A 24,135-nucleotide genomic window follows, 5' to 3' on the forward strand; every position below is an offset into this window, starting at 1 on the left:
ATGATAGTGAAGACGACATGGAACCTGGAATGTCTCATGATCAGGTGTCCTAGATCACAGTTGGTGGCTTGAAGGACTGTCCTGAAACGGGGCCCACCTCCTCCGGCCTCAAGCTAGGGTTGCGGGATAAAATATAGGAGCACAGATAACTGGAATTTCAGATAAACCACGAAAAAATGTGAGTGTAAGTATCTCCCAAATATTGCATGGGATATACTTGTACTGAACAATCATTCGTTGTTTGCCTGAAATCCCAACTAACTGGACGCCCTGTACTTTTATTTGCGAAACCGAGCAATGTTTACAGAAAGGAAGGACCCCCTTCCCTCTCCCACTCCCCGCCCCACTGCCTCCTGCCAGAGCCCAGGAGCACCCCCTCTGCGCATGCACGCAGGCCTCAGTCTAGGCGCCCCCACTCGCCAGGCGCCCCAGTCGATCCCAGAGGGGCCGCTCACGCTTCCGCCCCGCTCAGGCAGCACTAGCGGCGCCCCGAGCGGCGGAGCCCCGCGCAACCGCCCTCCTGCCCCGCACTGAGCAAAGGGCGCCGCCCCCAGTGGGGCGCCACGGGCCCGGTGGTTGGGCTGTGCCGTGCCGTGCCGCTGCCTCCCACCCTGGGTATTCAGGGGAAGCCGGAAACTCGCTCGCCATGTCGGCTGCGGAGGCGGGGGGTGTTTTCCGCAGAGCCCGGGGCAGGACCCTGGACGCGTTTCCCTCAGGTACTGCCGGCCTTTCGCCCGGGGAGGGGATGACTTCAAGGCTGCGGAACCTTGCGTCTGGGGAACCGTCGGTTTGGGCGCGCGCGCCTCCAGCCGGACCGCTTCGGGGGCTGCACCCGGAGGTTGAGGACCGCAGGAGCGGCCTCACCGCCCGCCCTCGGGGCTTCGAGGGGCGCTGTTGAGAGACGGGGTGTCCGGGCGCTGGGGCCTCCGCTGGCCTTGACCTGACTTCCCTGAGAGAGGAGGAGATGGAGTAAAGCGGCAAAGCGTGCTTCACAGGAGCGGGGGGTTTCAGTCCTGCCTCGCCCACGTTACTCCGCAAGCCTTGGCCTCAGTTTCCCCACCTGCAAGCCGGGAATCGTAACCGTGATCTTACGCGTGGCGCTCATAGGCGCCCGGTGCGTGTCAGATGCGGTTATTTTCATTGTGGTGGTTCGCCACGGTGCATTTTATACTCCACAATCCCGGTTTCTTCCTGCAATAGGCGTCATCCACCAGATTGTATATAGCGCCCGCCCATCGCAAAGCGGGAGTGCAGCCCGGCGACGTGTCAAATTAAGTGCTTGGAGTTTGGATTTAGATAATCACTCTCGTTGTAAAAATGGATTACGAAAAACAAACTTTATGGGGAAGCGTTAACAAGTTGAAAGTATTTTTATAACTCAGTGACCGACACAGCCTAGGTGCTAAGTGAATGTGAGCCCTGGAGGCATAAGTCGAGAGGGAAGTTTGTTCCTGGTGTCTTGGTCCTCTCTGGCTTTTTGCGGCCCGCAGTTAAGAATCCTTCCCACGGCACTCACCAGTTTTGTAACCCCGGGGACGTCACCCCAGATGCCCTGCATGATCTAGCCTGTGCTCCCCTTCCTTGATTCGTGCTTGTCGTATGGCCTTTTGCCCGCTTCTCCTGCCTCACTCGTTTTCTTGAAGGCCTTTCTGTCCTCCGCTCCCATAGCTGATGAATAGCCAGGCCGCTGGGCCTGGTCTGTTCTCAGCCTTCAGACCCTGTTTTAAAATTCAGTCACTTCCTCTAGTCAGATTTTTTTCCCCTGGCCACCCTACGTAAAGTAGGTTCCTGCTGAAGTTCTCTGTCCTAAGACCTTGTTCTTTTCTTTCCTTGCAGCTCTTGGTGGGGAGTGGCAAGGTTCTGGAAGGGTGTGTGGGGCCAGAGATAGAAGTTTGGTGGATTTGGGGAAAATACAATCTGCTATAGTGCCCATTCTCTAAATATTTTAATATACCTTTTTTCGCCCAGCTTGAGGGTTTTGAGATTTATCTGTTTTGATAGAAGTAGCTCCAGTTCACTCATTTTCTTCCTGGGCAGTATTCCAATGGATATATTGCCTATTTTATCCATTCTGCTGCTGGGCATTTGTGGAGTGTCTTCCCTGAGGCAGGGGTGTGCTCTCTGCAGAAGGAGGAGTATGGACGGCAGGGCCACAAAGGGAGGAAAAGACCGCTGTGTATCACGGGTAGAACAAGTGTGAAAGTTTGTGGCTTGGCCTGGTGGGGAAGAGGAAGGATGGGGGTGGGGATGTGGTGGTCCGTGAGGCTGGAGGATGGGTGGTGAGTAATTGAGGAGTTTTGTCTTTACCTAACAGCACGTCGACGAGGTTTTAGCTGCATGTGTGAGGAAACAAGGACACGTGATCAGATTTCCATTTTGGAAAGAAGGGTCTGAAAAGAATTTGTGTTTGTGAGGAACTTGGGGCGCAATCTGATTGCAAGCTGGAGCCCAAGAACTCGTCTCGCAGCAGCATTTCCGTAGCACCCCGTTGTTCACTTGGGATTTATTGTGGTAGCTGGAGGTGCATGTGATGGGGGTGGATTTCTGACGGAGATTTTGGGGATACTCAGATGTCAAAGCTGACTGACCCACTGGTGTTGCCATAGGGGGTACGGAGAACAAGAGACTCGTTGAGCTGGACAAGAATGGGGAGGTGGGGAGAGAAAGCCTTAGAAGAGAAAGTGACGGGATACTTACCTTGCTGAGGTAGGAAGAAGGAGAATGACCCTGGGCTTCCCTTAGCACCAGTGGGCATGCTCAGTGTGGGCCATTTAGCGCAGGGCTTTCAGAGGCCTGGCCTTGGAGGGTTGGGCTTGGAACGCCCAGTCTTGTGGGTTCCCTTCACTGGGTGCTGGACCCCTAGTCCACCCCCAAGGTGCCTCCATTGCTTTTACTGAGTTTTCCTCGAGTCCTCATTTCCTGCGAGCATTGCTAGCAACTTCGAGAGATGCTTTTCGTGGGTCCCGTGCCATTCCAGACTCTGTGGGAATATAGAGCCTCAAGCTGGTAGGGTTGCTCCAGAGGCAGGCTGGGAGGAGAAAGGGAAGGAACTGGCTTTTCCCGGTCTCTTGCCAAAATATACCCTCCCTGTGAAAGAAGTTTGGTTAACTCGAGCCACGCTGCCTGAAATCGCAGCCCTGGTCAGCCTCATACTCGCTCCTCGAAGTCCCCTCCAGCGTTAGCTAAACAGTTTATTTCTCTAGTGGAACCTGGCAGGTAAGTGAAAGAGTGCCGGCTGAGTCCATTCGGGCTGTCATAACAAAGCCCGTAGACTAGGCGGCTGGTCAACAACAGACACTTACTCCCCACGGTTCTGGAGGCTGGAAGTCCAGAGATCAGAATCCGAGTGTGGGGGCCAACCACCCAGTTCCTAGACCGTCTTCTTGTGCCCTCACATGGTGGAAGTGGGGAAGGAGCACTCCGGGGTCTCTTTCAGAAGGCATTCATCTCATCGCGGTGACCTCCTGGCTCCCTAAGGTGACCTGTGGCTCCCCACCTCCACGTATCGTCACATTGGGGTTTAGGATTCAAGAGAAGAATCAGGGGGAACCACAGACGAACATGACGTCTGTGGTAAGCACCTTAAGACCATTTCCCCCCTGGTGGTTTCTGTGAGTGGCCGCATTCGTGTGCACTTCTTCCAGTGTTGTCTGTGAAGCCTGGCTTCAGTCATCGAGTCCCTGTTAACGTGATCTGCTAGGCTCCGTCGACAGATGTTTGTAAAAAGTAAATTGTACATGTCTCGTTGCAGAAGGTTCACATTCCTCAGGCATGTTCACATATTCATTTTAATTAGGCAAATTGATAATTATATTTCCTTGACACATCCTAATTAAGACTACTATCTCCTAGCAAATAATTGTTTTTCTGAGAAATTTACGACATCTGTGCTGAAAAAAATTCTAAAAGTGAGAACTGTCAAGATAAAACGGGTTTACAAATTACCTATATCTATTTGTTTTCAGGTCCTAAAGTGTTTTTTCTTTTTTTCCCCAGTTCATTTTACCACCACAATATGTTCCCTCTTAGAGAATAGGGCTGTTTGGTGGTTTTCTTAGAAAGATCATGTCCCTACATATTTTACACTTGTAGCTGTTTCAGAGGAGCCGACCGTATTCACTAATGCTGAATATTTCTCGGTCCCTTTCTCACGGGGCAGAAAATAAATGGAATCTCCCAAAAAATAACGTACTACCCCATGCCTTGCAGATCTCACCTAAGAACTCCTCTCTGGACAACATGTTTATCCAGGTCTCAACGGGGCTGAAAATGTTGTGCTTTGAAAAATTCTAACATCAATGAAGAACCTGAAATAAATGCTTTTAACTATGCCATACAGTTAGGCCGAACCAGTTATCTCTTATTTGAGAAGGACTCCTGTGACTAAAAGAAGAATTTTGATTATCCCCTCCTCGATATTATCATCAGCCAAAATTAGTTTATAAAATGTTCACACCATAACACTTCCAACAGATAAATGAACTTTTATTTTTGAGTGCCTTCCTATTTTTTGTAATAACTTTATTGAGGTACCCTAACATTCACTCATTTTAAGTTCACAGTTCAGCGGTTTTTAATAAATCTGTAGAGTGGTATGGTGTCAGGAGTTTAGTATCTCCCCCCAAAAAACTTTTTGCCCATTTGCAGTCTTTTCCTGTTTCCACTTAGTGCACCGTAAACTACTAATTTACCTCCATCGCTTTGCCTTTTCTGGACATTTCATATAAATGGCATCATAAAATCTGTGGTCTTTGGTGACTGGCTTCTTTCCCTTAGCATAATTTTTTCAAGAGTATCAATACTTTGTTCCTTTTTACTGAATGGTATTCCGTTGTATGGAGAAACCACATCATGTTTATCCATTCCCCCATTGATGAGCATTTGGACACTGACTGACATTCCCCAGTTTGGCCGCTGGCTGTTATAAATACAGCTGATATGAACATCCACATACAAATCTTTGTATGGACATAGATTTCATTTCTCTTGGGTAGATACTGAAGATTGGAATTGCTGGGTCATATAAGTAACTACGTTTGACATTTTGAGGAACTTCCAAACTGTTTTACAAAGCACCTGCACCATTTTGCATTGCCACTGCTAAGGTATATGGGTTCATATTCTCCATATCCTTGCCAACACTTGTCATCATCTGTGTTTTTGATTGTAACCAATCATATGGGTATGAATTGGTATTTCATTGTGAGGTTGGTTTGCATTTTCCTAATGGCTAATGATGTTGAACATTTCACATGCTGACTGGCCACAGTCTTTCTTTGAAGAAATATCTTTTCAGATCCTTTGCCCTATTTCCCACGCCCCCCATCCTGCCCTTTGGCCCAATTTTAATTGGGTTGTGTTTTTATTGAGTTGTAACTGTTCTTTATATATACTGAATACAGATCCCTTACCCAGTCCATGATTTGCAAATATTTTCTCCCATTCTGTGGATTCTCCTTTCACTTGCTTTATGATATCCTGTGTAGCACCAGAATTTTTAATTTTGATGAAGTCCAAATTATCAACTCTTTTGTTATCACTTGTGTTTTTGATGTCCTATCTAAGAAACCTTTGCCTAACCCCAAATCATGAAGATTTACTTCTGTGTTTTCTCTAAGAGTATTCTAGTTAAAGCTTGTACATTGATGTCTGGGTTCATACTGAATTAATTTTTATGTATGGTGTGGGGAAGTGTCTAATTATTAGAAAATTTCCTTTTATTTTTTTCTTACTACAGTAGAAACCTCATAATTGGTCAATGAATAGAAAAAAATAGCTAAACGGGAATTAAAAAATTATACATTCTTTTAACGTTTCCTTTTAATGTAAACTATAAATGTACATCCATTTACCATTCTTTTGAGGTCGGGCCAAGGACTTGTCTTGGAGTATGGGTTTACAGATGGGCCTGCCATGGAGCCTTTCTTGCATAAACAACACCCATAATGAATCTTTTCCAGTTTGGGTTTTTTCCAGTGGAGTAGTCAGTTAAAAATCACTTGGAAAGAAAGCACTCTGAGTGAAGAATTATTCTAGGTTTATACTTTCTTTTCCCTCTAATCTTTTAGACTTCTCTGCACAACACCTAATTGAATAGTGCTTTATTTTCACCAGCTTGCCTTTTACTGAGTCTTCCCAAAGCATCTATCTTAGCTTTATTAGAAACAACCCTTTTTACGATTCATACTTCTCTGGTTTACATGTTTAATTAAGTGACTTAAAAATAAGCATTAGCATGAACGGGTTTGGGGACAAGCGCCTGATGGACACATGGAGCCGGCTTCTTCAGGGACGTTGGTTGACAGTCCACGCCTTTGCAGAGGGCATGCAGAGTGTTGGTAAATCTGGAGGTTTGTTAAGAGAGCGTCTGTTTCCCAGAGAGGACTAACTGGCAGCTTTTTATATTTGTGAAGCATATGATTTTTAACTTTGCCAAACCCTGCAATTAGTTACAGGCAATAGCATGGGGTCCTGGCATCCGGAGGCTTCCAGGACCCCGAGAACTGCTATTAGCTGCTCTTAGAACCCGGTAGGGTATGCAGCCAGCCAATCAGGAAATACTGGTTGAGTGAAAGAATGCCCAAAGCCTCTGAGTACTCTTGTTTAAAAGAACAAGAACAACAACAACAAAAACCTAGTCACACTAATGTTGTAGGTTCGTAAAACGAAGGCAGAGTGTTGGCCAGAACTGTCTAAGATGCAGCTGTGATGATATGTGCATTGGCTTCATTTACATGAGGGCGGGCGCTGAGACACTTTGGTGATTTCAGGTCCTAAACGAGGAGTTGGGAGGTCCGAGAAGGGAACACAGCCCTTCTGGCTGCTGGCCCTTTGGCTTCGCCCCCAGAACATACTAGAATAGGCCACAACTTTCCGTCTCCTGCCCAGTCTGCTCCTTCTCCAGTCTTCCCCCAAGTCCTGTGCGGTCAGAAGCCTAGGCGTCATTGCTGACCTCTCCTTCTCCCCTTCTCTTCACAGCCCTGCCCCTGCAACCTGCAGAGCTCACCTTGGTTTTGTTCATCCGTTCCCTTCCCAGCTCCGTGACCCCCAGCCACCCACATCTCTCCCTGGACGCCTCCAGCAGCCTTCTGCCTCCCCTCGTGCCCCAACAGTCCATTCCCCGTAAAGCATTCAGAGCCATCTCTTTGAAAAGAAAATTGGGCCCATCATCCCTTGACACTTTTCCCTGTCCCTCTCTTCCTCTCTCTCCAGCCTCTTGTTCGTCATGTACCATTTTTTGTTTTTTTAATGTTTATTTTTGAGAGAGAGAAAGAGAGACAGAGCATGAGTCGGTGAGGGGCAGGGAGAGAGGGAGACACAGAATTGGAAGCAGGCTCCAGGCTCCGAGCTGCCAGCCCAGGACCCAACGTGGGGCTCGAACTCATGAACTGTGAGACCATGACCTGAGCCAAAGTCGGACGCTCAACTGACTGAGCCACCCAGGTGCCCCTCTTCAGGTACCATTTTAAAAGAAACCCGTGCTGATCCTACCATTTTCACTTAGGGCCCTGTTACTCCCCTTCCCTCATTCTTTTCCTTTACCACACTTATTACAACTTAACAGTTGTGTATTTATTCCTGTGACTTTCATGTCTTTTCATGCCTCTAGACGATAAATTCCTGGAGGGCAGGAGGCCCAGACCTAGGATAGTGTTAGGAGTGGTGGCCACTCATCAACCATTCGTTATATAAACAAATGAGTAAATATGAACGAATACACTATCCCTTTGATCACGTTCCTGTGTCTGCCTAACCCATTGCTTCCAGCATGTATCCTGGAGGATACATGGTTCTTTTACCAAAGAACCAAATCAAGAGGATCCCTTGCAAACCACCCTACGTGGCCCTGAGGTTTGTGCACTGCTCACAAGTGTCTGTTAAAGGAGGTTCTTGTTACCGGGTGGGCGCCCTCTCGGGGCTGCGTCTGCCCTGAGGAAGGCTCGCCTTCTGCATCCAGAGCCTCTGTTTGCCCAGCCTTGTGCCTGCAGGGCGCTTCGGCCCAGAGACAGCGCCTTCTGCCACTTCTCCCCGAAGCACCACCCGGGCCAGCGGCCACCTGCCTGCTTGGCAGGGGAACATGGGTGATGGTAGGAAGCAAGTCCTAGCAAACGCCCACCCCCAAAAGGCAAACCCCAAATGGGGTTCTGCTTTGGAAAAGGGGGGAGGTTCGGGAAATGCCTTTCCCCCCTTTAGCCGTTGGCCGGAACAGCATCGGCCAAAGCCAGTGGTGCCGAAAGCCACCTGGCCAAGGAGTCCTGGCCTGTCTGCCTTTTTACTTCTCTGACGGGTTGCAGATAAAGATTTTGCCAGGTCCTTTATCCCCAAATGGCAAATGTGGCAGCCAAGCTATGACTCAGAAGCTTTTGTGTGTCTCACAAAGTACCTTTGAATGCATTTAGGCAAAGCAAAGAGAGGTTGGATAAATTCACCTTGCTGCTTAGGAAAAGTCATATGGAGACTCTGAGGATGTGGCTGTCACAGTTAATTATTTGGGGGAAGAGGGAGCCCCGAAGGGCACCATTATTTTTAATAGCTTCGCATACCATACGGTTCACCCTTTTACAGTGTACAACCCAATGGCTCTTAGTCTGTTCAAAAGAGTTGTGTAACCATCGCCACAGTCGATTTTGGAACATTTTTATCACCCCAGAAAGAAACCCCACACCCCTTAGCTCTCACCGTACCCCCCACTCCAGCCCCGGACAGCCACTGATGGATGACGCTATTAAATGGGGTGTAAGTCCTGGCAGGCTTCCAGTTGGGACATTTGGGTTGTTAAGCCAGAAAGAGTCCCGAGGTGGTAAAGATTGCTTTTCTCCTATTGTGTTGTTGTTGTTGTTGTTGTTTGTAACCGCTGAAATAAGATTAATCCTCAGAGAAGATGAGGGGTGTTGCTGAAGACATTTAGGTTGTGATTCACTGTGCAGATGGCTACCATGAGAAACTGTAAAAATTGCATTTCGTTGGCATTTGCTCTTTAGCCAGAAAGCCTCCAGACAGCTGTAAAGCTGCCCGTCTTTGCTGTTTTATAACCAAAGCAGTATCTCCAGTGTGTGGAGGACAGGATGTTAAGACCAAAGCATGTAATTGTGTGTGTGTGTGTGTGTGTGTGTGTGTGTGTTTGTGTATCTGTATCATCAGATATTTTCTGTGCCCCACTATGTGCTGTGGGGGGTAAAGGGATGGGTAGGATTTTGTTGGTTTTGTCTCCACTAAGACAAGGGTAGGAGTTACCAAGAATAACAGTCGTGATAACACAAGCTCACCGCTGACTGCTTACTGTGTGCCTAGCGCAAATGCTTTACATGTATTAACTCCCTAATTCTTCACAACAGCCCTTTTGAGGTAGGAGTGGTATTCTTACTTTACGGGTGAGGAAACCAAGGCCCCGAGAGGTTAAGAACTTGCATCGTGCGACATGGGTGGTAGAGGGTGGAAATGAGGTTTGAGCCTGGCACACAGGCCTCCGAGTCTAGGCTATGCTGGCACCAGGTGAGGGCTTTGGGAGGTGGAGGCCCGAGTGGCACCTAGGCTTTACGCCCTTGCCCATGCCCACATGTCTTGGTGTGATCGGTCCCCTGCCCTCCGTTCACATCTGCCCATGGTGTCAGGGCCTGTCCTTGCCTGGGGTGTGTGCCTACAGCTACCCTGCGTCTGGCTCTGGTCGTCATTCACACCTCAGCTGTCATGTGGCCTCACTGCTTCATCCAGCCACAGCCCTCCCACTCTTCTCCGTGACCGCGCACCTCCCCGCTACTGTGTAAGTTAGTCTTAAGGAATGGGACCTGCGGCTTTGCTCGCAGCTGAGTGTCCAGCGACCCGTGTGGCCCCTGTCACGTAGCGGGTGCTAGGACAACCTGCTGAAGGCGGGGGGGGGACGGAAGAGCTGTGCCTGCTTTTGTAGCAGAGGGAGGTAGGCTTTGGTCTGGGCCAGGAGGGGAGGTGGAGTCTTAGCCGGAAAGGTTAGTAGAAGGGGAGCATCGCCCCAGGAGGGAGTGGGACAGCGTGGCGTGCGTTTGAGGAGCAGATGACGGTCTGTCGGGGGCGGGGGTGGGGGTGGGGGGAGAGAGACCCTGTGGCACGTTTGGTGTCGGGTTTCTGGATGTCCGCGTGTTGGCCTTAAGGCCGGACTACCGATGTAATGTGGGATGTCAAGCAGCATCCCTGGCCTCCCTCCACTGAATGCCAGATGCCCCCGGGGGATCAAAATCATCCCTGGGTGAGAGCCACCCATGTAGTGGGAGCAGTGGGCAGTTTAGCTGGGAGACTCTCACACCGTGACCCAAAGTGCCTAAGTGTCTGAGCCAGAATGCACGAGGATCCATCGACCTCTTCATTTATCCCTTCACTGAATGTTTGTTTACTGAGTGCCCCTCACATGCCAGCGACCCAGTGATACATGCTGACAGTATGCTGGGAAGGGAACACGAATGTGGGCCTTTCCTCGTGGGGGTTGGTGCCTAGTGACCCTTCAGCAAGGGAGCTTGGTGATCAGTGTTAGTGTTTTAGGAAGAGTCACAGTGGCAGTCAGAGCGGGAAGCACTGCGTAGAGCTGTCCTGGCGGCCCCGGGGGGAGTGGTGGACCCTGACCCAAGGTGCTAGGGCTGCGGAGGTCAAGGACGTGCTGCGGAGCGCTGCAGATGTGGGTGCATCCACCCGGCAGCTGAAAGGGCCCAGTAACACCCGACCGTCTCATCTTTAGATAGGTGGACTGGGGACGATGGTGGCAAACTCAGGGCCATCAGGGTAAGAGGCCAGTCTTGAAGGGAAGGCGATGAATTTGCTTGTGGGAGTGTTGTAAGGTGCTGATGGCACGAGCCGGAAGCTTGGACGTATCCAGGAAAGCAGACCTACTACTTTCTACTCACTCTTTTAGCGAGTTCTATGGCTTTCTTGTCAAATGGAGAAATGTGGCCCCTCTGGGCCCAGTTCGTGTATGATACCGAGTCCGAGAAGTTAACAGGAGCCCAGACATCAGACTGTTAAATAGTCTTAGAGTGTAGTGATGTGGTGTCATAATCATCAGACTTCTTAACCAGGATCTCCCAAAAAGCAAACGAGATTTAGAAAATGAGACTTCACTTGATGAAAATTAAGTTGCCTGTGAAGTAACAGGTGTAGCACCTCAGGAGAGCACAGATTGTTACAGTGTTGGGTTATTAATTAACGGCATGACCACCTCGTGTAGGCCTTTTCCTGGTAGGGTGATGAAAATAGTGATTCATTTGCTTTTGGGATGCATTTATTACAGTTAGTCATCGATTAACCGGCAATGGTGAACGGATCAATGCAGTTTCTAATCCTTGGTGTATGTTAAAAAGTCAGCTTTCATTAACAGCTGACAAATATGCCTGAAAGGTATAGTAAAAATGAGGGACAGGGAAACGTATTGGCAGAGACAAACCCAAGGCGACATTTAGTTCCCGATGTTAAAAGTGCCAACTGCAAAGAGCATTTGCAGACTGAGTGCCTTTCTGGTGGGACACTGGCGTGTAAACAGTCTCAGAGGAAGGATTAGTGCTAAGGCATTGTGTGGGTTTTTAAAGGTCTTTAAGATTCTACGACGTGTGCAGTTGCTTTGCACCCAGTAATGCTTAGAGAAGAGTCCCTGGCTTCTACTGTCTATGGTTTAATACCACCCAAATCCACTGTCTTTTTATTCCTCAGTGTTGAAAGGCGGTTTTCTGTGACAGTCTCTATCAATTAGCAGAAATCAGGAAGTGGTCAAATCTTTTTTTTTTTTTAATTTTTTTAATGTTTTTATTTATTTTTGAGACAGAGAGAGACAGAGCGTGAGCAGGGGAGGGGCAGAGAGAGAGGGAGACTCAGAATCTGAGGCAGGCTCCAGGGTCTGAGCTGTCAGCACAGAGACGGATGTGGGGCTCGAACTCACAGACTGTGAGATCATGAACTGAGCTGAAGTCGGGCGCTTAACCCACTGAGCCACCCAGGCACCCCCATGGAAGTGGTCAAATCTTGATATTCTGTATACAATGGCTGAAGCACATTTCTCCCTAAGGCCAATTTTTCCTTTATGAAGGTGCTTTTAAATTAATTTATGTTTTTGGGGCGCCTGGGCGGCTTAGTCGGTTAAGTGTCTGACTTCAGCTCAGGTCATGATCTCGCAGTTTGTGCGTTCAAATCCCACGTTGAGCTCTGTGCTGACAGCTCAGAGCCTGGAGCCTGCTTCAGATTCTCTCTCTCCCTCTCTCTCTGCCCCTCCCTGCTTGTGCACTCTCTCTCTGTCTCTCAAAAATAAGTAAACATTAAAAATATATGTATATATAAAATAAAAATTAATTTAGATTTTTAAAAACTAAATTTTAAAATTAATTTGGTTTAGGCTCTGGTCCTATTTATTATGGTAACTCAGAGCTTGTTTTTTTCTGGCATATCGTTTGGACAGACCTTGGCACTTCTGGCTACATGTCTTCTCTATAATCACCTGTGTGACCACCTGCCCCGAGGTCAGGATTCTGTGGCACAATAGGCCCGGTTCTGCCTCGCAGCCCTCGTTAGAGCTTGATTAAGTTACCTAACCTTGACCTTGCTGAGTCTCCTCATCCATACCTCTAAGCAAAATGGAAGAGTTACCCTAGATACAGGCCAAGTGTGGACTGAGTGTGGCCCATGGTGAATTCCAGAGCACACACCTCCTTTGATGGGAACTGCTGCTCTGCCCAGCCAGTCAGCATACTCCACTTGGGCCTGCTTTGGCCACATTTCCCAAGAGAATCCAGAAAAACAGGTATCTATAGGAAACTCATGAATTTAAAATATTGGCAACACATTCAAAATTTTATAACTACTACGTGGGCCAAACAAAACACATGTGCTAGCCAGACCGCATCCAGAGACCCGGGGTTTGTCATCTCTGGAGAAAATCACCAATTAGCATCCCATAGAAGGTGGATGTTCCGGGCTCGAGCCTGTACCCTGAATCAGCCCTGTGCTACTGGCAGGAACTGTGAGCATCACGGCCAATGGGGAAAAGCCTGCCAGCATCATCTCTGTGTACGGTTTTCTTATTTACCAAGATGTTCCATTCAAAGGAAACTTTTTGGAGATAAAAATGTCTTTATGGAGGTGGACAGCTTGCAGCAGCCCAGGACACATTCCGTCTCCTTTTTGGCTCTGTCCTCTCCAAGCCAGCCCCACAGCACTGAGATCCTGGATAATAGAAGCTGCTGCTCATTAAGCGTGTGGTCTTGAACTTGAACCATGACTGAGACTCCTAGCCAGGCCTCAGTATCCCCTGTTGGTTAAATGAGGGGGTTGGTAATTCTGCAAGTCCTTCCCACACTGAAAATTTCCAGTACTTTAGTGGGCAAAGGATGGCTTCTATAAGGTAAGCCTTCAGCCTCCCAGGGATGGACTCCAGTAAATGGGCTCACACAGCTCAGTGCAGGAGGGGCAGATGTAAACGTGTGGTCATATGAGGCTAGGCCTTGTTCAGTATCACCCTCCGTGGCAGACTCTCAGATGGTCCCAATGATCCCCACCTGCTAGTATCCGTGGCCTCTGTGATCCTCTGTCCTTGAGTGTGGGCTGGCCTAGCAACTTGATTATAATGAATAGAACACAGCAGAGTGATGGAATATCGCTTCTATCACCAGGTTACATAACTTCCTTTGCTGGCAGACCCTCTCCCTTGCTGGCTTTATGAAACAAGTTTCCATGTTACCAGCTGCCAGCTTGGAGAGGCCCACCTGGCAGGGAACCGAGGGTAGCTTCTGGTCCACAGCCAGCAAGGAATCTAGTCGACAGCCCCATAAGTGCACTTGGAAGCAGATCCTGCCCCGTGTGAGTCTCCCCATGAGACCTCCCTGCTGGCTGACACTATAATTGCAGCTTGTGAGAGACCCTGAGCAGAGGACCCAGCTAAGCCCTGCCTTAGAACCCCACCCCACAGAAACTGAGATAATGAATGTGTAGTTTCAGACTACTACATCTGTGCTCATTTGTTACAATAGCATCAGCTTCTACACCAGCTTTTCGAATTTGTTACACAAATTAACATTGAAAAAATTCAGTTCCCCGTGGACATTCTTATTTATATTCAGGTGTTTTAGTTAAATACATACATGTTTTATGATGTATTGACAGTAAGTACCCTACAGACATTACTAGAAGGTTGTGTCAGATGTTTCTGAAGATTATAGTCTTGTTTGGTACCACCTAGGTCAAGTATGAGGTCTTAGTTTAATCAACTCGCTTTATTCTTTAATGCATTCATTCTACAAATACTCAAAATTTGACCTTGGCCTTATCATACTCACCAATTAGGGTCCCTGACTGCATTCTTTTATCGATTTTGGAAATTACCTGAGCTGGACACAGACAGGGACCTAAAAATGAATTGCAAAATATGCAAAAACAATAATAATCCCCCCAAGCCATTATTTCAGTAGAGGGAAACAAAAATCACTTTGCACCTGTTTCTGATCAAACACATTAGGCAGTTCAACCTATTAGTTACAGGTCAGTGCTTCTCAAACTTGGACTTGCATACAGATCACGTGGAGATTTGTTAAAAGGCAGACTCTGCCTCAGTAGGCAGTAGGCCTGGGATGGGCTTGAGAGGCTGTCTTTCCAGCAGGCTCACAGGTGCTGATGCTGAGGTGTAGGCCCAGCCCTGCCTTTCACGCCCAGTGTGGCATGCTTCATGGAGCTCTCCTGTCATATGCACCTTCTCTCTCTCCCTCAGCCTCCACTTCCGGCACTTGTGCTCCTCTTGGGGCGTGGGGGGCTATCAGGCATTTCAGTACATCTGACCTTCTGTGGCTCGAACTGCCAGAACAGTGTTTTCGGGGAGTCTAAAGAGAGAAGCTGGACTCTGCCAGGTCCAGACCTCTGCCCCGCAGCTCTCCCTGGCTCTTGTAGATGTCACCTGATACCTGTGCCCACCCCTGGGTGTGACTGTAGACTTCGGCCACATCGTTTAAGGCAAGTGTTGTTAAGCATTCAGATTCGTAATAGAAATCTGTCCCTGGTGAGTGATGGGGGAGTTATAAATTTATACCTTGTTACATAGTGAGCTGTCGTCATTTCAGGTCAGATCTATTTATTTTGTACCTTGTCCTCATAAAGTTGAGAGTCTAAGATTTTACTAAGTAAACAAATAATAATGGAAGATTTGTTCTAATATCTCCAAGGACCTTTGAGATGATGGCTGTTTTGTTGTAGGAAACTATATTTGTTAAGACGTTTGCTGTAGAAAACTGTGTATAAATTCTGTTGGTTACAGAATATTGGTTTATGCACTAGCCTTGGGGTGACGATCCCCTCCCTGATCTGGTTCTGATTCATCTGTCCAGTTTAAACAACTCTGCAGTCTGCCTCAGAAACAGGAATGTAGCTAAAAGCATTCAGTGTGAAAAGGTTGTTATTCAAGGAAAATAAATGATTGATGCTAACAATTAACTTTAAAACACAAATGGGAATCTCATTTTTTTTTTCATGACCCCAGCCTTCACCTCTTGAAGAGAAGTCTTGCTGACTCTGTGTCTTTAATGCCTGATCCCTCAGGATCTATTACTACTTTGTAGCAGATGTCCCTGAAACTTGGCGGCTTGAAACCACAAATTTTCATTGTCCTCTCACAGTTTCCATGTGGAATCAGGGCACTGCCCGGCCGAATGGATCCTTCTGCAGCAGGGTCTCCCCCAGCATTCACGCATGGTGTCAGCTGGGGCTGTGGTCTCATCTGACGGCCCGACTAAGGGAGAATCCCTTTTTCCCAGTTCACTCACGTGCTTATTCGCAGGATTCCAGTCCTTTGGGTTGTTGCATGGAGGGCCTCTGTTCTCCATGGGCTGTTGCCTCAGTTCCTTACTATTTTGGCTTCTCCATAGGGCGAGCCACTGTGTGACAGCCTTTTTCATGCAGGGCGAGGGCTCTGAGAGAGAGCGAGAGAGAATGAGCAAGATGGAAGTCATGGTCTTTTTCTAGCCTACTCCCTCCCTCCCTCTCTCTCCCCTTCTCTCTCTGCCTCCCTCCCTCTGTCTCTCCCTCCTTCTCTCTGTCCCTCCCTCCCTCCCTCCCTCTCTCCCTTTCCCTCTCCCTCTCTCTGTCTCTTTTTAGCCATTTTTATTGAGGCATGGTTGAGCTGTAAAAAGCTGTATATGTTTAATGTGTACAACAGTCCCCAAGAGTTTGGGGATAAGTACACATCTGTGGAACCATCATTACCATCAGGGTCATAAACATACTCATCTCCTCCCAAAACCTGTATAATCTTTATTATTATTATTATTATTATTATTATTATCATTACCTTTATTATTATTACCTTTATTACCTTTTATTACCTTTAACCACTTTATTACCTTTATTATTATTGTTATTATTACTTGTGTGTATGCTAAGAGTACTTCACATAGATTCTACCTTTGTAGCAAATTTTAAGTATATAGTACAGTATTATTAGCTGAGGGCATGATGCTGTGCAGTAAGTCTACAAGACTTCTTTATCTTGTCAAACTAGAACTTTGTACCCTTTGGCCATCACCTCCCCCATTTCCCCTAACCCTCAGCCCCTGGCGTCCACTATTCTACTCTCTGCTTCTATGAGTTTGTATTAGAAGCCACATATGAGTGAGATCAGACCGTATTTGTCTTTCTTTGGCTGACTTCTATCAGCTAGCATAATGCCCTCTAGGTCCATCCATATTATTTCAAGTGGCAGGATTTCCTTCTTTTTTAAGACCGAACAATAGCACATCGTACATATATACCACGTTTTATTTATCCGTCCGTCCATTGAGGTACATTTAGATCGTTTCCCTATCTTGGTATCACCTAATCCCTGAAGGGACATCCCATCGCTGTGTTCTGCTTATTAGAACAAAGTCACAGTTGAGGGGATTGCACAGGGACGTGACTGTCACAACGCAGGGATCTTTGGGACCTTCTTGGAGTCTTTCTGCCGCACGTAGTAAGGGCTCAATAAATACAAGTTCATATCAGCTGTAGTGCCAGATAGCCATCCTTAGCAATGAGATGCATGCCCCAGGGCTTCATGCAGCCCTTGTTCAGATGGAGTTCAAGTTGGTTGTGACTTGCTCGAGCAGTTAACCACCCGAGCTGTAGGTCCGGAACTCGTGGGGTGACTTTGCACACACAGTTTGTTCTATAAGTAAGTGCGGGCAGCTCGCACGCTTGCGTCTTTAAGTTCTGGTAAAGAAATTGAGGAGGAAGGGTGGCCTAATGCCGGAGGTCTACTGTAGGATGACAGCAGGCCAGTGTGGTGGGCTGGAGGGTGGCTGCGGAATTCGGAAAGGTTGGACTGGCGCTTTGCCACTGAGATCTCAGCCTGGATGTGGCACGTTAGAGAGAGGCCTTCCCTGTGTGCCCAGTTGGAATTAGCCATTGCTTCTCACGCCACCTTCCTAGTCCTGGCATTCTGGCTCCCTTCCCTGCTCACTTCTTTGTCCGTCGTCTTTGTCCCCCGTGCGGACTGAGCCCCGGGAGAGCAGGGGGCTCGGCTGTCTGGGTCCAGACGTGTATTGTCGCCGCCATGTGTGGGGCCTGGCAAACAGTTGATTCTCGGTGAACACTTACCGAATAAATGAATGTGCCGAACCCACAGATGTGAACTGACTCTAAGGAATTTTTTGGAAGTTGTAATATCTTCATGACTTCCACAGGAAATGCCACTTACTCAGTTCACATGCAAGATACACTAATTTGTTAAAAAGAAGAAAACAGTCTGAAGGTGGTGGGGTCGTTTTGTCCCTGCCACGGATCGCTGGTGGCCGTTAGGCAAGCTGTGGCACGTCTCTGGGCCACAGCCTCCTCAGAGGATAAAAACAGGGGCTGCAGATTGGGGCTCTTCACGCTGCTCTGCGCTCAGACCCAGCTCAGGCTCAGGAGCTCTGGTTTTCAACACTGGTCTACCGTGTAAGGTTTGGTTCGAAGAAAGGGTGGAAAGGGTGCTGTCACCAGGAAAAAGAAAAGCTGGACACCCGCAGGGATTCCATGCCCACTAATGGCCCTTCCTGCTCCGCAAAACCAGGTGCCCAGGGCAGTTCTTTGGTCTGATAAGGGTGGGCACCTGTGGCCCACGAAGCTTGGGATCAGCAGAACCAGCAGGAAGGGCAAGCCTAATCCTGCTGGTGCAGGTGACGTAGCACCCTTTCCAAGAACATGAAGAATCCCCTCTTCCTTCCTTTCTCCCTGCTCCCCCCCCCCACCCCCCAGCCTCACACCTCGTTTAAGCCCGCATCGTGCTGCCTTTGAAATGTTAGCATCGATTTTTTTTTTCTTTTTTTCTCGTTGACTAACTCATTTCGAGATTTCATTTCTGGCACTGCATCTCCTGCCAGATCGCCAGAGCTTCCAAGCTCCGAGTTTTATAATTAAAATTCTGTCACATCCCCCGAAACAGTGCAAATTGTGCCATTAAGCCTGGCATAAAAGATTTGCAAGCACTTCACCTAGTAATTTAAATATAATACTTCTGGCAGCTTTCAATTTCTGGTATTTTTAATTCTAATTAAAAAACTATTATTGAACGTTAATATCCTCTATACGGCATGCTGTTGTGCCTCTGTGCTCCATCTTGGCCGGCTAGTTTTAAACAAACAGCTTGGCTGGGTGGCTGTTGCTGCCCACGTGGTTTTTCCTGGCCTTTGGGAATCACCAGGTCCCAGGCATAATTAGTATAAATCAAAATCCTCTAGACTATGACAGGAAAATGGTATGTTTGAACAGCAGCTTATTAAAATGACCTACTTAATTTAAGAAAAATATTGTATCCACTTGCACGATAACCTGGATGCTTTCCCTGACAGATTTTATAATATTTCTTCCCTCTCCCTCCCCCGCCCCCTTCGTTTTCACAAGAAAAGGAAAGGGAATGGAAAGGCCCATTCTACTTCATCCAAGGCGCAGACCCACAGTTCGGGCTCATGAAGGCCTGGTCCACCGGGAACTGTGACAGCGGCGGTGACGAGTGGGGGCAGGAGATCCGTCTAACTGAGCAAGCTGTTCAGGCCGTCAACAAGTTGAAGCCCAGACCCAGATTCTTTGTTCTCTGCGGGGACCTCATCCATGCCATGCCAGGTAAGACTTGCACGGGGCCTGGGGCCTCCTCTGCTTCCTCTGGTCCTGAGTGCATTTGGGCAGAGGAACAGATTTCTCTTGAAGAGACGTCTTTATTCAGGAATGGCTCACTCCTTCCCTCCATGGCTATTGGAGGGAGTATCCTTGAACATCAGAAAATGCACGCTCATTTTATATTTAGAATTTGGCGAGATTGATCGCAGTAATTAGGCAGAGCTACAGTTCTGATGATCTGAGCTTACTATGAAAAATGGAACAGATTCCCATGTGTCACCTTTATTTCCAGGGGACAAACTTGAACTGCTTCCAGATACCATATCCATAAATGTAACCTTCTTCTCTTGTTTCTCCTCTTCTGACACTTTAATTTCTCCTGTATTTGTTAGTGCTTTTTCATTTGCAAGTGACAGAAATCTAACATAAACTGGATTATTATTATTATTATTATTATATTTTTTATTAAAACTTTTTTTTTATGTTTTAATTTTTTTTTTTTTTTTTGAGAGAGAGCAAGCAGAAGTGGGACAGGGACACAGACAGTGGGAGACACAGAATCCGAAGCAGGCTCCAGGCTCCACGCTGTCAACACAGAGCCCGACGTGGGACTCGAACCCACAAACTGTGAGATCGTGACCTGAGCTGAAATCAGAGGCCTAACCGACTGAGCCACCCCGGCAGTGCCCCTATGTTTTTAAACATGTGTGTTCCTTTATGGGACTGTGAAGTCCAGGGGCCTCTCTGGGCTTCAGGTAGAGGATCCATGGCTGGATCTAGAAGCTTAGAGTTTGTGATCAGGCCTTGGTTTCTGTTGCTCAGCCCTGCTTTCCTCTGGGTTGATTTCATTTTTAGGCAGGCTGTCTCTAGGTAGTGGTCCCTGGGAGCTCCTACCAGAAACCATAAGAGAAAGAAAATGCCTCATTCTTGGTGGTCCAATCAAAGTCCCAGACCGGCACTCATCCTTCATCCTGCTCTTATGGCCCCTTGAAACCAGGGTGTGGGCTCATTTCCATTGCAGCAGTGTGGTCTGAAGAGCAGGATGGTTCCGCACAAGAAAAGTGAGATCGAATGTAAGAAACAACAGGTGCCTTCTAGAAGTCTCTTGCGTTTTGTTTCTTCTTCTGATACCTTCTCTCCCAGGCAAGAATAAAGTCCAGTGAGCAAGTACAAGCAGGTGGAACCTCCACCTGCCCATCAGAGAGGTAGCGTGCACTCCCATGTCCACTGTTAGTGGAACATCGGTCTCTGCTTTTGGAGCAGCAGTGGCTTGAAGACCATTGCAGAAAACACTGCAGTGGCCACACGTTTGCTTTGGCTAATGCCATCTTGTAAACCAGGACTCTGGGTCCTGATGTGATTTCCTGTGCCTTTACAAGCTGAGGCACTCTACAATAGGCTGGGTTGCATTCATTTTTCAAGCTTCCCTTGTCTAGCAGCCAACCTATCGAGAACAATCCCAAAGTAAAAATGTGAGGATGGAAAAAGGGCTGCCCGGAATCACTGTCCCCAAGTCCAGTGAGTGTAATGAGCAGGAGGAACCCTCAGAACTCCCCTCATTCTGTGTTTACACATATTTTATGCAAAATCATGAATGTGGACATGCCCATGTCATTGGATGGAACCCAAGGGCGGTCATCCCCGGAGAATCAGCCTGTCCTGCTATTGGGCTTATACAGAGGCAGCAAGGTGGGAAAGAAGGAAAGTAAGGCAGTGGATAGAGACCTGAACTAGGGTGGATGCCAGCTCCGCACCTGCCACTGATGCGCTGGGTAAACTTGGGCCAGTCCCCTTACCTTCTCTGGGCCTCCGTTTCTGAGCCCATCAGTGCAATAAGCATTCAAAACCTCGACCTTGTAGGGCTTCACCACATGGGGGCAGGTGCAGGGGGTGGACATCTCAGCAGCTTGGAGCAGAAGCACATTCACACTCGGTCACCCTTGGTGACCACAGGATGCCCCAGTCTCTAAAGGAGTTAGAAATCAGAGTAGGACCCAGAGTCTTGGTTGACAAGGTAAAATCAGGGTAATATGCCAGTTGACCAGATTAATGCTGCTTCCCGATGGTCTGATTTGCTGTTAGCTGGGCGCTTTGGCATCATTTGGCCCGTGTGCACTGTAGCATCAGCTAGATCTCTCATTCTGGACCATCCAGTGAGCAAAGTTCTGCTTTTCCTGGACAGTTGAAGGCCAGATTCCAAATCTACTGTTTTTATGTGCCGCGATTTCTTTTCTTTGCAAATAGAAATGTTACAGGACTCACTGGAATTATATAGCATGTTTTCATAGATGTTTACCAACTTGTTCCGAATTACATTAATGTGTTCAGTCATATTTCAAAATAAGATTTAAAATAAAAGCTCTCCGTACAGTCTCATTGCTGCTTCAATGAAATATACTGAGCATAGTAAATTAAAAGATACGGTTTTTATGCTCAACTTTTCCTGTTGGTCAGAAGACCTTGTAAACGTGAACTGGCAATCTTTTGAGCACATATTTTATATGCAGTGTGACCCGAGCAGAATTTGTATCTGTTCTGAAGAGTTGGACTGTTTTGGATGCTTGTAACTGAGCCAGTGGAGGGACTGTAACTGTTCTGAATATTGTGGTCGGAGATTAAGCAGAACGTTTTAAAGCTAGTTACCATTTTTTAATATGCAATTAGCGGCTTCCTCCTCATTTAGCTCATATGCAGGGGCAGACACTAGAAAAGTAATTATTTGCTTTGACTGCTTAGCACATTGTTAATTATCAGATGCATATATTAATAGGCAAATAAAATCAGAAAGCATACTTTTAATTCTACCATAAATAATATCTTGGGCCAAGTAGTTTTAAGTTCAAACTGGAGCAAAAGAACTTTATGAATAATGCTTGTTCTAATGAAAGTCATAATGCACTTTTCCATTATAAATATTCATCATGGGGCATCTGAGTGGCTCAGTCGGTTAAGCGTCAGATTTCTGCTCAGGTCATGATCTCGCAGTTCGTGGGTTCGAACCCCGCGTCGGGCTCTGTGCTGACAGCTCGGAACCTGGAGCCTGTTTCGGATTCTGTGTCTTCCTCTCTCTCTGCCCCTCCCCCGCTCACGCTCTGTCTCTCTCTGTCTCTCAAAAATGAATAAACGTTAAAAAAATAAATATTCGTCATAATATTTGTTCACCTACACATACTCAGCGTGTACACACTGAGTGCCAGTTACAGTGCCAGATGCTGTGGATATAATGGTTGGAGATGAGTGAGCAGCCCTTCTGTGGAGCGTAGAGTCTGATAAAGGAAGTGCAAAAGGAAGGACAGTGCCAGGGCCTGAAGGGAAAGCCTAAGAAATGCAGGGCAAAGTCCAGGTAGTTTTGAAAGACATGTTTTCACTCTGCAGATGTCTTTTTGGTTACGTTGGTATTTTCTTGTTTTATGAAGCTTCTCAGTGGTAAACGCATTATCAACAGCAAATGGACATTTGTGCTCTTGAGACCACTGATTTTCGGTCCATCACGCTGAAGCCCAGGGTACTTTATTTGGTCGCCCTGATGTGGAGGCTCTGACCCCCTGATGCTGTCCGTGGGAACCTTGCTCGGTTTCGGCAGTCATGTGAGGAATCCACAGGTGGAATGTGATGATGCCATTCGAGTACAGGGGGTCCTTTCAGCCTGTAGAACAGTTTGTTATTAATGTGTGTGTCTGGCCTGTTGATTAAAAATTGCCACAACCAAACAAAACAGATAGTGTGGAACAAATTCTTCCCTGGATATAAAGGCTCCTTGAAGGGTTCTTTGTATATGGTCCTCTGCTTTGGGCCGCTGTTACATGATTTCACGTCCGTGAATGATTCGGCCTCTGGAAATCCTGCAAACGTAAAGCGAGGCAAGCCCGCACTAGCCTTTTTCCAGTACGAGGTGTGTGAGTTTTGTGTGGCTGCTGTAACAAACTCCTGCAAGCTCAGTGGCTTGGAACAACACACAGTGATTTTCCTGCAGTCCTGGAGGTCCGAAGTCTAGAAGCCCTGGGTCTGCAGCGCTGTGGTGTTCGACAGGCTTCAGCTTCTGGAGGCTGCCCACCTTTCTTGGGTCATGGCCATTTCCATCTTCACAGCCAGCAGCATAGCGTTTTCTCTCTTCTCTGACCTTTGATTCATCCTCTTCTATTTTTTAATTTGAGAGAGAGAGAGAGAGCAAGGGAGGGCAGAGAGAGAGAGATGGAGAGAAAATATCTCAAGCAGACTCCATGCTCAGCACAGAGCTGGACATGGGGCTTGATCCGATGACCCTCTGAGCATGACCTGAGCTGAAATCAAGAGTCAGATGCTCTGAGCCACCCAGGCGCCCATCATATTCTCTCCCTTAAACCTAACCCTCCTGCTTCTTTCTTATAAACACCCTTGTGGTTATTGGCCTTCTCCAATAACCCAGGACCTCAAGATCTGATAAAGATCTCCAGCTCAAACTTTATCACATCTGCAAATTCCCCTCTTTCCGTGCAAGATAACACATTCACAGGTTCGGGGGATTGAGATGTGGACGTCTTGGAGGCCACTGTTCAGCCTACCACACATGGGATGCAGTTCAGGGTATGTGCCAGGACCAGTGCTGCTAGCTGACCTATCCATTGGAGTCATGAAAGGAGGGTGTTGTTGCTATTTCCATGTGAACTGGTGGTCAAAACTGGCTCAGGGCAGTTAAGTACTTTTCCTGGGGTCTCTCAGCTTATAAGCGGTGGAGTCAGGATCTGACCCCAGTCCAGCTGTGTTCAAACCTCATGCACTTCACAGGGCAGCCTCCCTGCTCAAAGGGTGGTCCCCAGGATAGCAGTCAAGAGCTTGTTTGGAATGTAGAATTTCTGCCCCACCCAGATCTGATGAGATGGAACCGGCATTTTTAAGAGATCCCCAGGTCTTATTACTTATGGGCCGTAAAGTTTTGAGGCGTATTTGCTGGACAAAAATGCACCAGGCCCTGTGTGTTTTGCACTAGGTACAAATTTTGTGTGTACATTCGTGGTTTGTGGGCATTCCCTTCAACTGTTAAAGATAATGGTGCTTCACAAGGGGGCTGTCCCTACTTGAGCCTTCCCAAGCTAAGCC

At 47.6% G+C, this 24,135-nt stretch overlaps 1 protein-coding gene across 3 annotated transcripts in view; it reads left to right on the forward strand.

Moving 5' to 3' along the window:
• Window positions 1-510: 510 nt before the first annotated feature.
• Window positions 511-24,135, forward strand: part of CPPED1 (calcineurin like phosphoesterase domain containing 1) — a 110,041-nt gene continuing 86,416 nt past the window's right edge. For all 3 annotated transcript variants that reach the window (XM_047839177.1, XM_047839178.1, XM_047839179.1), the window contains exons 1-2: window positions 511-716; window positions 18,847-19,065. In XM_047839177.1, the coding sequence (XP_047695133.1) occupies window positions 647-716; window positions 18,847-19,065 (289 nt within the window). In that variant the 5' untranslated portion in view covers window positions 511-646. The remainder of the gene's footprint in view (window positions 717-18,846; window positions 19,066-24,135) is intronic.

This window comes from Prionailurus viverrinus, chromosome E3 (assembly GCF_022837055.1).
Source record: "Prionailurus viverrinus isolate Anna chromosome E3, UM_Priviv_1.0, whole genome shotgun sequence".
Classification (NCBI taxonomy): domain Eukaryota; kingdom Metazoa; phylum Chordata; class Mammalia; order Carnivora; family Felidae; genus Prionailurus; species Prionailurus viverrinus.